The 16,938-nt window shown below is 36.9% G+C and overlaps 1 protein-coding gene across 1 annotated transcript; it reads left to right on the top strand.

The window, feature by feature from the left end:
- The first annotated feature begins 262 nt into the window (after window positions 1–262).
- LOC105749873 (tripartite motif-containing protein 43-like) lies at window positions 263–10,406 on the top strand. Its single transcript, XM_031957241.1, has 7 exons — window positions 263–360; window positions 3,669–3,933; window positions 4,185–4,292; window positions 6,502–6,783; window positions 8,110–8,132; window positions 8,297–8,394; window positions 9,180–10,406. Exons 2-7 carry the CDS (start codon window positions 3,721–3,723, stop codon window positions 9,458–9,460), a joined length of 1,005 nt encoding a protein of 334 aa, XP_031813101.1. The 5' UTR covers window positions 263–360; window positions 3,669–3,720; the 3' UTR covers window positions 9,461–10,406.
- Window positions 10,407–16,938: the final 6,532 nt, after the last annotated feature.

Raw genomic sequence — 16,938 nt, 5'->3', positions numbered from 1 at the left:
AGACAAGGAGCCAACAACTGTGCACACAAGCTATCTACAGAAGTACAGAGTAAATGGAAGTCATCCCAGAAGGAAAGCAAGGGGGAGGGGGAGGAGGGAGGGGACTGTGATCTTGAGGAGATCAAGGCTGGGTGGTGAGCAGGTAAAAGTCTTTTGTAGAAGAGTTAGAGCCTAGTCTGGGAAACAATTAGAGGAGAGGGTTTCACGCCTCCAAAGTAGAATCCAGTTCCCAACTAGTTAATGTAAATAAGAAAGGGGAGGGTTTGTCTGGGGGAAGCATATAAAAACCCTGCACCAGGTTGGAGAAAGAACTTTACTGTTTGGAGTCGCTGGGAAGAGCCAATCAAAGCTCTAAGAAAGGTAGGTTTCTTTTTATAAGTGGCTCCTGATTTCCAACCCTAGTATTCTGGCTCCTAACCCAGAACCTGTTCTACTATATTACTCTTCCTCCTCCTTCTGCTGACCTAGTGGAGAGGCGAAGAGGCTTTGGGCTTGGAGTTGAAATTCTGCCTTATAACAATTGCCACCTGTGGGACCCTGGGCTAAGATCCTTCTTCAATTTTAAGTTTTCCTAAATTAGAAATAGCCTTAGATCTTGGATTACCTTGCTGTTGGGAGGATCAAATGAGATAACATGTAAAGTGATTTGTAAACTTTAAATTCCATATAAAACATTTTATTATCAATACTTGGCCTGGGTTACTTAGGTTGGGGAAGATGGGGGGGGGGGGGGAAGAAGAAAGGTTAAGAGTATATTCTTCTGAGCCATCCACTGGTTGCCTCCCTCATTTCTATTTTCTTTGCAACTCTGGAAGTAATTAAGTCTATCTTGCTATTGGTTTTTGGAAGGATGGGTCAATCCACAGTTTTACTCCTAGAAAAGTGGGAGAATCTTCTTTGATTTGTGTCCCCAGAACTTAGAAGAGAGATTGGAACATAAAGAGTGCTTTACCACACTAGCTAATCAGCTGTGAATTGGAATATCCTGGAAAGTTTCCTACTAGATATTTCTCAGTCCAATAGTAAGCATTAGTCAAAACAATTTTGCTTTTTGCTTTACTGCTTTACTTTTTGCTTCTCCAATATCTTCCAAGAGCAGCATTAAGTCAAAACGGGGTTAAACAAGGTGAGCTTTAAACTGGGAAAAGTTGGCTGAAGGCAATTAAAAAGCAATGGGAACTTGGTTTTGTCGACTCCCTGTCAAATCCCAAATAATTTTGTGCGTGTTTTAAGGAAGCGTGTTCTCATTTCTATTTATAATGTAGCATTTAAACTGAAGTTAAGGGCTGATTAAAGGAGACATTGAGCTAAATGGTAGAAGTGGAAGGGCAAGAAATGGAAAAATCCCTCTGCTCTGGAGGCTTACTATTGCAATAATCACTGTTTTCGTAAATACAATGAAAATATAATGTTGAAGGATCAAGAACTAATGGGGATCTTGAAGGACTCCTAAATACAAGGTAGCCCTTGAATTGAAGCCCTTGAAGGCAGCTGTAAGATTCTAAGTTGCAGAGTTGGGGAGGTTAGGTTAATAAACCAAACTCCTCTTTTTATTTTGAAGAGAGTATGAATTATGTTTTTTTTAATGTTCCTGGTAAGTTTTTCCATTCATCATGGAAACACAATTAACTTCCCATTGATACCACCACTAGGGTGATATCTCTGGATTCAATTTAAATAAATGCACAAAATTGATTGTAATTGATTATGCATGTTGCCTTATTCTTTTAATGTACAAAAGCTTTCTGATTTGCTTATCTTCTTGTTTCTAATGATATTTGAGATAATCTTTCTAGAATCCAGAGAATGTACAGTGATTTGCTTATGTTCATATAATGAACATTCAGTCTAAAACAGTATTTGAACTTGGGTCTTCATGACTCCAAAATCAATACTCTTATTTACAATGTCAGTCCAAGCTGAGGAAAGGAAGGGAAGAAAAAAGGCTTGCCTTTTCCTTGTTAATGCCAAGTCTTGTGTATTTATCCTTGATCTTATTCCCTTTATCTACTAAGAACTTCATCTTCCACCCCTCGTTTTCATTCTACTACTTAACAACAAACATCTATTTTATTTTCCATTCTTTAAAAAAATAAAACCTTCATTCACTTGTTCCTATCATTTCTTCAAGCCTTTTCTTGACCCTGTTTGGGGTTTTTCTTGGCAAAGCTGCTGGAAGTGTTTGCCATCTCCTCCAGCTCATTTTACAGATAAGGAAACTGAGGCACACAGGTTTAAATGACTACAAAGTCTTCAATTTCCCCTCTTTCACCATTAAATTCCTAGGGAAAGTTATTGACTTCTGTTTTCTCTTATCCTCATTTCTCATCCCCTGGTGATCTAGCTTTTTGTTCCCACCTCCAAATTTAAACTGCTTGCAGCAAGATTGCCTATGGTTACCAATAGTTTGTTAACGGCCACATTCAATGACCTTTTGTTGAGGTTCTTTATACTTTCCTGGCCTTTATGCAGAGTTTGACTTTTGACTATCCAATCTGAGTCTTTCCCCTGAGTTTTTCAGTCTGCTTGTTTCTGAGTCTCCTAAAATTTCATTCCTTAGTTTGAAACATCCATTTTCACAAGATCCTCCTCCAGAGACCACACGTTGTTACTATGATGTAAGTACTACAGGAAATGTGGGAGAATGATTCCAGTGGAGTGACTGGTGATTATGTCTCTTGAGGTATTTCTTTTATGGGCATTGAGGGAGAAAAGAGTGGGTAATTTTGTATATGAGCACTTGTTGGGACAGTCCTGACTCAGAAAGATACTCGGTTCAAGTTCAATATTGGAAAAGCAAATGACACAGATAAGTCATTGACTACATTTTCGACAATGAAATAGCAGCATTTCTCATCATGTTCACTACCTAGAATGTGTGGTTGGCAGTGCAGAGTGTGATTTTGGGACATCCATAAAATCTGAGGGCCCAAACATGGATGGGCCTTGTTTAAGTACTTGGGTGACCAGGAAGTATTGTCCAGAAACTATCTAGAAAGCTGTCTACCTTCTAACTTCTTGGGAGGAGGGGCAGAGTAAAGATAAAAAAGAGGGGGAAAACTTAGACTTGTTATCTTTATCACTGGATCTTACAGGAATCTTGAACATAAACAATTTGAAGGCAAACTTATTTTTCAATATTTGTGATTGAGATAGTTGTTTTCCTTAGATTGTACAAAAGCTTTAGTAGCTCTGAAATGAGAAAAATGATGGGAATCATGCAATTTGTTTGAATTTTGCTGTACCCTGTTTGGATCAGCCCTCCCAAAATCACAACTCCCCACTTTGGTTTTCACTTGGCCTTTCTCCCCATTTTCTTAAAATTTCCAGGACTCTGAGATTCTTTATCACTTGAGTATTCCCTAAAGTTTATTGTGGTTGCCCTTAACATGGATCCTCAGCTGTAGGACTAGGAGGAGAAATTACCTATGTTCTTAATCAGCTCTTTTGAAGGAGGGATGGTAGCTGAGATCTGAAAAAAGGATCTCTACCACTCCCACCATGTCTTTCTTACTCAGGAGCTTGACTTCTAAAGAGATTATGGAAGGTCTCCCGAATGTGCTGACCCGCAGCATTTGTCGGGTCTGTCTCTCGGACCCTGTGGCTGGGGCTTGTCTCCGATCTTGTCTCCTCTCCTCTGATGAAGCTTCTGTACCTGTCTCCTGCAGGAGGTTCAGGGAACTCTCCCAGTCCAGAGCTTTTAATACCACTGTGAGGAGAATGGGAAAACTCATTTTAAGGCAAAAGAGGCCTTCTGTTCGACAAAAACGTTGGCAGAGGTCTGAGGAAAGCACCAAGTGTGACAGACACCAAGAGGATAAGCAGTTGTTCTGTGTGGATGATCAGATGCTTGTCTGTGTGTCCTGTTCACAATCCCAGGAACATGAGGATCACACATTCCAACCCATAGAAGATGCTGCTAAGCTCTACAGGGTGAGTAACTGTGGCGCACTGGAATTGGCAATCCTGTGAGATGAGTAACGGTGGGGTACCAACAGACTTCATCTCTCCTAGTGCTTCCTTCCTCTACCCCCAGTCCATTTTACCTACTTACATCTGAGCCATCCCTTTGAGGGATTAAACTATCACAGCAGAGAACGAGGCTCCTTCAAACCAGTGTTAGCCCCCATGCCTCCTGAATTTCACAACTTCTGCCCTTTCCTGGAGCTCTCGTGTTTTTGCAGGAAAAACTCCTGGAGAATTTGAAACTCGTAAATGGAAATTTAAATGATGTTCAGAAGCTCATACGTGAGGAGAAGAAGATACCTCGGACATGGGCAGTGGTGTGGACAGTAAGTTTGGCTTGTTCTTCTCCTTTACTAATAAAGATTTTTTTTCCATGACTATAGCTTTGATTTCTTTTGAAAATTCCCTATTTATCAACTAGAGAATAGCTCTTAGTTTTTTATAAATTTGGCTACAATCTCTTATATAGAGGCCTTTTTCAGAGAAACTTGATTCATTTTCTACAATTATAAATTTGGCTACAATCTATATATATTAGTGAAAAGGGTCCTTTTTGGAGGAAACTTGCTTCATTTTCTATCTTATTGTTCAGTTCACTATCCATAGGTTCTCTTGGCAAACATTCTGAAGTGGCTTGCCATTTCCTTCTTCAATGGATTAAAGCAAACGGGTTGTACAGGGTCCCCCAATTGGTGTCTCAGATGAGATTTGAACTCAGATCTTCCTAATTTCCAGACCCATCCAATATTCTGTCCATTGAGCCATCACCACGAACCCAAGTCATTAATAAAGATGGCAGATAGCCACAGACCAAGTGGGCTCCTTCACTAGAAGCAAAGCAACAGTAACTACTCTTTGAATCCAGTCATCCAATTATTTCTAAATGCATTTAACTATCATCCAGTTCATATATCATTTTTTTCCTCAAGAATAATATTAAATACTTGATCAAATAAATGTTTCATTAACATCTAGACCACTATGTATTCTTTGCTTAGTAACTGTCAAATAGAAAACAAGATTATCTACCATGACTTGTAATCTTAAATTCCCTTATTAATCAACCATTTCTTTCATTTACATAAAGTAGTTTCACTTACTTAACGCATATTTAATATGTGAAGGCACTATGCTAAGCACTAGTATTATCACCTAATAAGGGAGACAACATGCAAACTAATATATGAAGCAAACTGTAGTTAAATATGAATGATTAAAGATGAGATTTTAATTTTAGTTGGCACATAAAGTAAGCTAGGGAGAAGTCAGTAGGTGAAGCAGAGGAGACTGCAGGCATTCGAAAATGTCCAGAGCCCAGAAATGGAGATCTTTTTGCTGAAATAACCAGGAGGAAAAGAACCTATATTTTTATACCTATAGCAGCTTTTTTTGTATGGTGGCACTGAATTGGGATTGGAGGAGATGCTCATCAATTAGGGAATGACTGAACAAGTTGTGGTATATAATTGTGATGAAATACTGTTGCACTAAGGGGATGATTTTAGAAAAACCTCAGAAGAAATGTACAAACTAATATAAAAGATAATTGAGCAAAATCGGGAGAATATTGTACATAGTAAGAGCAATGGAGTATGATGATCAAATGTGAAAGATTTGGCTATTCTAATCAATACAATGATCCAAGACAGTTCTGAAAGATTTAGAATGGAAAATGCCATCCACTTTGAGACTCAGAACTGATGAACTGAGTACACATAGAAGTTATATATGACTTGTCACTTTATTTTTCTTTTATTTATTTTTTTGGCAGCATGGGTAGTAGTGAAATGACCATAACATCACATGTATAATGGGTATTATGTTTCCTTCTCAGTGGGAGTGAGAATTTTAAACTCAGTTTTAAAATGTCAAACATAAGTGAAGTGAGTAGAACCAAGAAAGCATTGTACACAGCAATAATAAAATTGTGATGATCAGCTCTGATGGACTTGATTCTTTTCCACAATGAGGTAATTCAGGCCAATTCCAAGGGACTTGTGATGGAGAGAATCATCCCGCACCCAGAGGGACTGGGGATTGAGTGTGGATCACAACATAGTATTTTCCTGTTTTTTCCCTTTGGAGCTGATTTTTGTTGTTCAGCATGATAAATGTGGAAATATGTTTAGAAGAATTGCCCGAGTTTAACCTATATTGGCTTACTTGTCTAGGGAAAAGGGGGTTAGGGGGAGGGAGGGAGAAAAATTTGGAACACCAAGGTTTGCAAGGGTCAATTTTGAAAACAATCTTTGTATATATTTTGGAAAATAAAAAACTTATTTTTTAAAACATTAAAAATTCAAGCATAGTTTAAATTTTTTTTTTTTTTTTTTTAAAGAAAAAGGAAAGAAAGATTAAATTCCCCAGGGTCACCCAATTTGCTAATGAAAGAGCATGGATTCCAATTCAGATTTCCTAAATCCTGCTTTAGTCCTGTGTACTAATATATTTCACAGATCAGGCTTGGAAGTTGAGGTTGATTAGAGCTGACTGTTGTCTTTTCTATAATTAACATCTGAGCATATATCACTATAGGAAGAAGGAGAAATGTCAAGAGGTATGTTTGAGGAAAAATTTGAAGAAATAAGAGATTTCCTGAGTGATGAAGAAGAGGAGGTCCACAGTCTTGTGGAACTGAATGAAGAGGAGAATGAAATGTTTGAGAAGCTGAAGAAGCTGGAGACCCAGCAAGAAATTCAAAACAGACAACAAAAGTGGTTAAGCAATCTCCGAATGTCCAGACACAAGAATGACCTAAGGGAAATGGCCACAGCATTGGAAGAAAAGTCTCAGATGCCAGATATGAACCTTTTGCAGGTGAGAACAATTGTATTGAACTCTAGACAAGTGGTGAAGAAAATTACAAAGCTAGGACAAGTATTAATTGCCTCAATTTAGCAATCTAGAATTTTTTAAGTTTGTCTTCCACATTTGGAAGGCAAAGTCAAATTTGTATCCGAACTGGAATGCTTATCTTAGTCTCTCAATTAAAACCAATGCAAACAAAAACAAAACATTCCTCTCCTCTGTCATGCTTGAGACCCGTCTCTTCTCTTGCACAATTTCCCTATTTGATCAGACTTAGAATTATGACTCAAAACTGATTAGTGAGTGCCCTGTGTGCAGATACATCCCCACACAAACCCAGAAAAATGACTCGCTATGATTTTTTAAAAATTTTTAAATTTCCTGATCAGGATTAAATCTGGTTCATTGGTACATTCTCCAGGTCTTGGGACTTGACTAAAGAGAAGGGAAACTGAGAGAGGAGCGAACATTGTCTACTTCCTGCTACTCCTCTGGCTTGGTTCTGCTCTCCCTCAACCTCCCTTTATTAGCTAACATTTAAAGCATTTTAAGGCTTGCTATCCCATTTTAATTCTCTACTACCCCAAAAACTCTAAAAATTTTCTCTTACTCCCATTTTTAAATTGAGAAAACAGACTAATTCACAGAAGTGTATTAGAACTGATTTGGACTTGGAACAAATTCCCTTATTTTTTTTCCCCCCTGGAGGTATACTTAATATCTCATTAAAGTCTTTTTTATGTTGATTAAAAGAAGTGGCTTCAGAGGTCTGCCTTTAGTAGACACTGCCTGGGGGCAGCAGTTCTGTTTCGGATTTTTTGAGTTGAGTCTGGAAAGCCTTACTTTTCCAGTTTGGATCCTTTATACAAATTTAATGTAGTCTGCCCCCAGAATGAAAAGCATTTGTGGTTTCCAAGTTATGGAGATGAGCTAATGAAAATCCATTCACATTTTGCAAGCTATTTTTAAAAAATTTTATTTACAAAACTGAAGAATACTTGACTGTATTAGCATTTTGTGATGCTCACCTGGCTTAGGTTCAGAAATTTGAGGGGTACTTTTCTGATTGCTCAGCATAGTCTTCGAATGAACCCAGCATAGTCTTCGAATGAACCATTTCTGTTCAATTATAAGTTTGTCCAGATTTTCAGCATTTCCTAATTTTGCTTTAGCAAATTATGCCCAATATGTTGGTGTTCACATAAAATCTTAAATGAAGGAACTGCCAGAGCAGAGGATTCTGGGGTTTCCTGTTTTGGGGGGGAGGAAGGTGATATCTGAGAATTATGTCCTGAAACCTACCAGCTTTTAACCCTTTCTGTTTCTCTCTCTTAGGATGTTGAAGACACACTGAACAAGTAAGTTAACATTCTCAAGGAAAATCATAATAAATGGAATACCAAAGATAGTGGGGGTAAGGTATTAGCTGTGTGTGGAAGAGGGTGAGAGGAGGCCTTTAGTACCAAGGAAGAATACAGAGTCTGATGAACAAGAACGTAACTGAGTAACTCTTCTTCCTTAGGAGTGAATTGTTGTTGCTTCAAAAGCCAGAACCTTTCACACCAAAACTGAGCAGTTCTTATTGTATGAATTTAAGAAAATTCCTGAAGAAATTTCAAGGTAAGGACTCGGAACTGAGTCTAAATTAGGGCTTTCTTTTGAAGGGCAAACCATGTATTTATCTGTAGAAGACCCAAAAATTATAAACTGGATATTGCATTTTAGAGAAAAGTCAGAAGTTTCCCAGAGTAGGGACAAATCTTTGTGGTGTGGAGATCAGCAACTATCAGGTTTGTAGTGATTAAGGGGGAAACTAGAATTACCTTCCTAGCTCTGGGGAACATTTAAAAAAAAACTTGCCCCTTTGGTTTATTTTTAACCTTTTATTTGGCCAAGGAAGATGGATTTTTTCTTCCCTGCTTAGGCCAGGCAAGCTGGAGAAGTCAAGTTCGGCAAAGATAAAGAAAAGACTTGGTAGTAAATGGCCTATCTAATCTCATCAGATGGTGGATATGGGGGCTCAATAACTCCTCCTGTCCAAATCTCCATGACCCCAGTTTAGGGTTTTCTTAGCAAAGATTCTGGTGTGGTTTGCTACTTCCTTCTCCAGCTCATTGTACCAAAAATGGTTAAATGATTTGGACAAGTTCTTACAGTAGTATCATGGAGATAAATCTGATTCCCTGTCCTCACTGTTACATTACCTATCTGTTTGCCATTTTCTTTTCCAACTCATTTTATAGATGAGGAACTGAGACAGAGACAGGCTTAAGTGACTTGCCCAGAATCCCATAGCTAACAAATAAACTTCATAACCCTAGAAAGCCTACCTCATTTCAGTGTGACACACTGAGCACAGTGAAGGACCCTCCTTGGGGCTGATGATACCTTTATTATCTCTACAGAATCTCGATGGCTGCAGTGTCATTATCCATATGAATTGCCTGATGATGACAGAAAGAGGACGTTCACATTTTCAGACATTACCTCAGGTCACATGTATGCTGTTTATACCTCTGGAAGTCTCCACTACATGAATGGAAGAGACTTGTCTATTACACAGCTAAAGGGGAATGACGATTTAAAAGAGGATCCAGACTGTTCCATCTTCACCTGTTATTGCTTGCCAATTGAAAGGGAACACGCAAATGACTTCTCTTCTTGCCCCTCAGTAGAATGGCATTAGGTCAGAGGTTTGGGCAAAATAAGATTTCAAGATGATCCTAGAACTGAATCCCACTTTTTAATCTGATGTAGAAAACTGTTAGTAGGACAAATGTCAATTTTGTTTTTGGTTTTTTTTTATGAAGAAGCTATACATAAAGTGGAATGTGTTCTACAGAAAATAATCTGTAAAAGCTTCCCCATTTCCCTCCTTTCTTTTTATTTCATACTGGAATTTCATCTATGGGAAATAGGTATTGAATTTAGAATAAGGAAAGACTTGTTAGAACCTCACCCCTCTAGTAACTGCTGACTGTGCATGGATAGACTGTTTTGCCACAGATTGATAAGAATGTCACAATACAAATTTAATACTCGAGGAGCCTATATGCCTTTTACCCAAATTCAAAACCCCCAATCCTGAAGCCATTGATATTAACGTCACATACTTTATGCTGTTATAATTTGATTATTCAGAAAGAATTGAGATGCTAATTAGGAACAGTAACCTCTTTCAGTCCTTGATGGGTGTGGTAAAACGAATAGATTAGATTATTTTAGTCTGAATTTCCTTTGCTGTTTCAGCATCCTAGTCCATCTTGATAACTTTAGATTTCTCCTTGGGTTCTGTTTTTGAGAGTTCTATTGCATGTCCTCAAGATAATTTAAAATTTCAACATGTCCAAGACAACTTTCTTGACAGACAGCTCTTGACTTCCAACCTTTTAAGGGGACACCTTCCTTCCATTTATCAGGTTTATCAAGGTAAACAATTTACATATAAGTGAATTGAAATCTTACCTGGGTAAATAGTAAATCGGGTAAGATTGTGGCAAGAACTGGAAAAGACTTTCCATAGTAGGTGATAATTAAATGTCTTTGAAGGCAATCAATCAATAAGCATTTGAAGTGCCAAAGATGTGCCCAGTACTATATGAATATAAAAACAAATGGGAAAACAAAAGAGAAATAGTCCTAGAGCTAGGACTTGTTTTGGGGAAGGGGGTGTTTGTGTCTGTCTCTGTCTCTTCATTCTGGAATTAAGATTGATCCTTATTGGAATATCTTTACAATTTCGTTGTCCTTTTGTAAGTTGTTTCCCCATCAATTCATACTAGTTTTTCCAGATTTCTCTGAAACTACTATCATCATTACTTTTCAGTTCAGTTACTTTCAATTGTCTCCCACTCTCCGTGACTCCAGTTGGGATTTTCTTGGCAGAGAGACTGGAATGATTTGCCATTTCCTTCTCTAGTTTACTTTACAGATGAGGAAACTGAGGCAAATGACTTATCCAGGTTGGAATCCAGTAAATGTCTTGAGGCCACATTTGAACTCGGGCCTTCCTGACTAAGCTCTTTCCTCTGCACACATATATACCTGCATCTGTTCAGCCATTCCCCAATTGACAAGCATCCTCTTAATTTCCAGTTATTTGTCACTACTAAAAGCTATAAATATGTTTATAAATCTCTAGTTTTTTTTTCTTTAGTTAGAACGGATCCTTCTAAGCATCCTTTAATTTTTTTCTCCCTTCTCCCCTTCTGTATCGAACTCTATGTATATGCTTTTCCTTTGACCAATTTAGATGAGAGTTAGGTTCAAATTTTAGGTCCCCTCTCGCAATTTCTCTCCCTCCCTCTTGGATATTGTTATTGTTGAAATGCTGCTTTTTTAAAGAAAATTTTATGTTTTATTTTTTTCCAATTGCATATAGTTTTCGTTTCATTTTTATAAGATTTTATAAAATTTTTCTCCCTTCCCAAGATGGCAGGAGATCTAATGTAGATTATACATGTGCAATTATATCAAACATTTCCATCATGATGTGGAAAAAGAAATGGAACAGAAAGGAAAAATTGCAAACTAATAAATAAATAAATAAATCAGATTCCACAGTTTTTTTTTTTTCTTCTCCTTGGGATGACATTTTCTATCATGAATCTTTTGAAATTATCTTGGATCAGTTGAATTCCTGAGAAGAGCTAAATCTGTCATACTTGAATCAGTATTGTCGAATGAGTGAAGTAAGCCGAGTGCTTACTTCACTCAGCATCAGTTCAGGTAAGTCCAGGCTTTTCTGAAATGTACCTGCTCATTTCTTAAAACACAATAGTGTTCCACTACTTTCGTAGTGAATTCGCCAAAATTTATGATCAGCTGTTCCACAACTTATGGACATTCCTTCAATTTTTCTTATAATTTCTCTTGAGTTACATGTGTGGGAAAGTAAGAATTTTGCCTTAGATTACTTGCACAACTGTAGGGTTAATCACTAAACCTCTGGTGGGACATCTGAGCCCTGAATAAATTCAAGGCCTTGAGGGAGATAGTTACATTTTCTGCATAGATAAATCTTAGAAATTTGCAAATCTCACCCAAAAAGGCTTTGATATTTTGGTTTCTTGGTTGTCCTGAACAAAGTGATTAAGAAAATGTTCATAATTCCTATTAGAAGTATGAGTGTATGTATTCCCCTAGAAAGTTGGTTGGTTAAACATTTTGAATATGCTTCTGTCTCTAAGCCCTGGTTTCTTCAACTGTTCTAGAGCAGTACTACTTGTGACCCCTTTTCCACCCAACAAATTTTTATGCAACCCTACATGTAGTTATAAGATGGGTATACCAATATTATGTTCAGTAATATTACTCCATGTGGATTACAATCCACAGTTTAAGAAGCTTTGAACTTTCAAGGTCCCTCTTAAAATCTGTCATCCTTAAAGCCTGTGATTCAATTTGTTAATCACTATGTGCTAGCCCATGTGCAAAGCACAAAATGAAACCATCTCTGCCATCGCAGACTCACTGTTCAGTTATTTTTCAGTCGTGCCTGAACTTTATGACCCTATTTGGGATTTTCTTGGCATATTAAAGAGGTTGACCATTTCCTTCTCTCTCATTTTACAGATAAGGAAACTGAGGCAAACAGGGTGAAATGACTTGCCTAAAGTTAGTAAGTTAGTAATGAGTTACATTTGAATTCAAATCCTCCTGACCCTAGCTAGCACACTATCTGCTGGACCACCAGCTGTCAATGTACAAAGATAAGGACATACAAAATACAAACTAAGTACAAAATAAATGTGGGTGAGATAAAATACATGTCCAAGAAGGCCAGTTATGGTGGACATTTAACTCTATTTCTTTTAAGAACAAATGGGAAGAGTTGACCAAGAATCATTGGGCATTGCAGATATGAGATAGGAGTGGATATTATTGAAAGGAAAATTCTCTAGCTTTTGATCCTTATTAAAGCAAAACATGACAGAAATAAAAGTATTTACATCACTGGAAATCAGCAAAAGCTTCAAGGTAGGGGACAGATTATATAGGTAAATTTTAGATAGTTCAGATGCTCCACCTTGGCAAAAAGTTGAATCTCAATTCCTTCCCAAGGTAGGAAGAAAGTGACAATTTGCCGGCTGGAGTTCTTGACTTGGAGAAGGTAATAAAGCTGCAGACTTGGCATTTCTCTTCCCTTACCAGAGCCTCCCCCAACACTGGTAAGCGGGGCTGGAACTGAAATCAACATTTTCGAAATAATGGGATCAGAGGCTGTGCTAATAGGTACAATCATTTTCATATAACATATGAATTGTTGCATAAACTGTCAGAAGGCTATGTGGCTGGAAAGGACCAATTGTGAAAAGGTAATCCTTTGTTATAACTTTTTTAGGAAGAGCAGATTTCTGGGAGAACTGAGTTGGTGATAGGGAAAGTATGAATAAGATATTTTCTTAACACATATCTTCACATTCTTAGTCCTAGAAAACTTCCACCTTTAAATTGGCAATATTTTACATGGATTTATTAATAAAGGCTGCAGTAAAGATAATTAGTAGCCATTGAGATTGTACAGGCACAAGTACAAATAACAGCATTGTTTCTATATGGGTATAGAACATACCACCTAGTGTTGCCTAGCACTTGTTCACATTCAGCAGTTAAGGACTCAAGTACAAAAAGCTTTGGAAAAATTTCAATTTGTCATTGTTAGTTGGATACTACTTACTGGGCACTTCCATGAATCACACTCTGGATCATTAGATATGATGAGACCTGGGTAAGTTGTTGATGACGCAGTTATGTTCACTGTGGAGAAAGGAAATATTAAGTATAATGGAAGATAATGTCAATGTTTGTAGTTTGGGAGGGAAAAGGGGTAAGGGGGGTTGTGTGCCAAGGTATGCCCTATGGACCTGCCATCTGGGATGTCACAGTGATATCCAAAGAAATTACTGGAGAGAGGAAGGCACATCTGTGAAATTAGAAACGGGGTTTTGTTGTTTTGTTTTCTTCCAATCATTAAAATGGGAAGATATATGCTTATTTTGAAAAATCTGGTCCATCCTTTTCTCTTGCTGGATGCCTATAACATATTTAATCCATACCAGGGCTATGATAGATCATATTCATGTTTCTAGACATAAGAGTTTGAAGCACATTGGTCATGACATCAAATATACTGGTGGGTCACTGAGTGGCAGATGATAGCATTCACTAGTATATTAATATATGCTATACAGTAGAGATAGACTGCTTTTTAAGCAGCACCTTGGAAAATTGAGGAACATACTGCAACTTTTCCTTGTTCTTTTTCCATTTCCTCCCTTTTCTTCTCTTGCCTCTCCTTTTTTTCTCCTCTCTTCTCCCATATTTCTCCTCTTTTTCCCCTTTCTCTTCCATTCCCCATCATGTTTGTTTGTCTCTTTATACATGTCTCCTTCCTTATCTAAATTTCTTTTTTTTTAACTTGGCGGGGAAAGCTTTTTCCAGTAAATTTGTTGTTCAGTCATTTTCAATCGTGTCCCACCTTTCATAACCCCATTTAGCATTTTCTTGTCAATGATATTGGAGTGGTTTGCCATTTCCTTCTCCAATTCACTTTGTAAATGAGACTGAGGCAAACAGAGTCAAGCGTGTTATCCAGGGTCACACAATAAGTGTCTGAGGCCAGATTTGAATTCAGGAAGATCTTTTGAGACAAAAGTCATGCTACTTCAGATTTTTCTTCCTGTTCCTGAAGAAAGACTTTTAGAAGAGACTGAGATGATTCAAGTACTGGCTTCTTTATAGTATTTTAGGGTTTGAAAGTATTTTCTTGTTAATGACCTCCTTGGAGTATGTTCCAATTATTGGAATCTCTGGATTGGGAGGTATGCAAGTTTAGTCATTTTATTTACATAATTCCAAACTGCTTTTCAAAATATTTGTACTGATTCATAGCCCCATTAACAATGTATAAATATGATTCCATTCCTACAACCCCTCCAGCATTAATTCCTATCTTTTCTCATCTCTGGAGTTCTTGTTTGGGTTATTTTAGTTGTAATTGCCTATATCTCATTTGTTTGAGAATTCATGCCTAACATTTAAGCCCATCAAGATTTTTGAATCCTGTTATCCAGTGTGTTTACTATCCCTCCTAGTCTTGTATCAGTTGCCAATGCCTTTTCTGCATTTCATTCTTGTCATTGATTAAAAACAAACTGAAAACTAAAACTCTTAATCAGACATAAAGGGATCAGTCATAAGTCTCTAGAGAGATGGTTTGAAGAACTGTCATTCTTAACATAACACATTGTGTGATAACTGTTGTTAATGTTGTGGTTAGAGGGAAGTGCTTGGAATATAAATTTTATTTCCCTATGTACCCAAGTTTTCATCTAAATAACACCATTCCAAACAGTAATATGTATTCAACAGCAAATATAGTATTTGCACCCAAATAGAAACTTAGTATCTGGGATTTTTTTGCATGCTTATTATGTAGGTTCAATCTGGTATTTTAGCAATCTGGTATTTCCGTTGAAAAAACAATGTGCCTTTGATTCTATTACCATTATTCTACTCAATTGATCCAGAAATAATAAATTTCCTTTTTGAAGGGTAGCCCTCTAAGATCTTAAATTTGCCTGATTAAAAAATGGCCAAATTCACAAATAACTTATTTTAAACAAATTATTTTCATTGATTAAAACCTCACAAAATTAATATTTTATTATCACATGACATTATAGCCTCACTTTCTCTAGAATCAAAATAAATATATATGCCAAGCCTTAATGAGATTATCTAATAAAATTAGGCCAGGTTTCCAATAATCGGAAACATTTGTGTTTCAGTATGACTAATAATTGGACATCTTTTACTTCTGTCACTAAAGGTTCATTAGCGGTGACGAGCTGAGTAGGCTGCTTAGATTAAGGTTTATTTTAAAACTGTTGTTTTTTTATTTTATTTTTTATTATAGCTTTTTATATACAAAACATATGCATGGGTAATTTTTCAACACTGACCCTTGCAAAACCTGTTTCAACTTTTCCCCTCCTTTCCCTCACCTCCTCCCCTAGATGGTAGGTGGTCCCATACATGTTAAATATGTTAAAGTATATGTTAAATACAATATATGTATACCTATTTATACAGTTGTCTTGTTGAACAAGAAAGATCAGAGTCAGATAGAAGGTAGAAATAACCTGAGAAGAAAAAACAAAAATGTAAGCAAACAATAACAGAATGTAAATGTTATGTTGTGGTCCATACTCATTTCCCAGTGTTCTTTCTCTGGGTGTAGCTGGTTCTGTTCATTACAGATCAATTAGAACTGATTTGAATCCTCTCATTATTGAAGAGAGCTACGTCCATCAGAACTGATCATCATGTAGTATTGTTGAAGTGTATCATTATACACAGAATCTGGTTCTGCTCATTCACTTGGCAATCAGTTCATGTAAGTCTCTCCAAGCTTTTCTGTATTCATCCTACTGGTTATTTCTTACAGAACAATAATATTCCATAACATTCATATACCACAATTTATTCAGCCATTCTCCAATTGATGGGCATCCCTTCAATTTCCAGTTTCTAGCCACTACGAAAAGGGCTGCCACAAACATTTTTGCTAATATGGGTCCCTTTCCCTTCTTTAATATCTCTTTGGCATAGCTCAGTAGTAACACTGCTGGATCAAAGGGTATGCACAGTAAAACTGTTACCTTAAACTTCAAGTTGTCTGTTAAATATCACAATTAAACATTCCAAATAATCTTAGCAAAATGGGCACTGAACTTAACTAAATATCTCCAAAACATCCCTCCTGATCTGTTGTTCCATGGAAGCTTTAAAAGCTTTTCCCTCATCTGTTTAAACAAGACAAGATAGGTATATTTGTGAATGCCATCAATAGCAAATTGATTTTTTTTTCCACTGGGAGTAGAGGATGGGGAATCATTAATACTATAGAAGTGTGTTATGTGATGAGTGACATTTTTTAATTCGCCATAGTATTTTTCAACATTCATTTTTGTAAGATTGTGTTCTAGATTTTCTCCCTCCCTCTTATTTCCCCCCAAGACAGCAAGAAATTTGATGCAGATACAATCCATTAAAACATATTTCCATATTTGTCATGTGCAAGAAAAATTAGACCAAAAGGGATTAAAAAAAAAAAAAAACCGAGAAATGAACAAACATTCAGGCTCCATAGCTCTCTCT

The sequence above is a fragment of the Sarcophilus harrisii genome, chromosome 3 (assembly GCF_902635505.1).
Source record: "Sarcophilus harrisii chromosome 3, mSarHar1.11, whole genome shotgun sequence".
Taxonomy (NCBI): Eukaryota; Metazoa; Chordata; class Mammalia; order Dasyuromorphia; family Dasyuridae; genus Sarcophilus; species Sarcophilus harrisii.
Note: the sequence above shows the minus strand (reverse complement) of the source record. Positions and strands in the feature narration are given on the sequence as shown.

Coding starts and splice junctions, on each gene's coding strand:
- LOC105749873 (XM_031957241.1), top strand. CDS start 3,721: ATGGGAAAACTCATTTTAAGGCAAAAGAGGCCTTCTGTTCGACAAAAA. Junction 6,784..8,109: donor CAGATATGAACCTTTTGCAG/GTGAGAACAATT, acceptor TCTCTCTCTTAG/GATGTTGAAGACACACTGAA. Junction 8,395..9,179: donor ATTCCTGAAGAAATTTCAAG/GTAAGGACTCGG, acceptor TTATCTCTACAG/AATCTCGATGGCTGCAGTGT.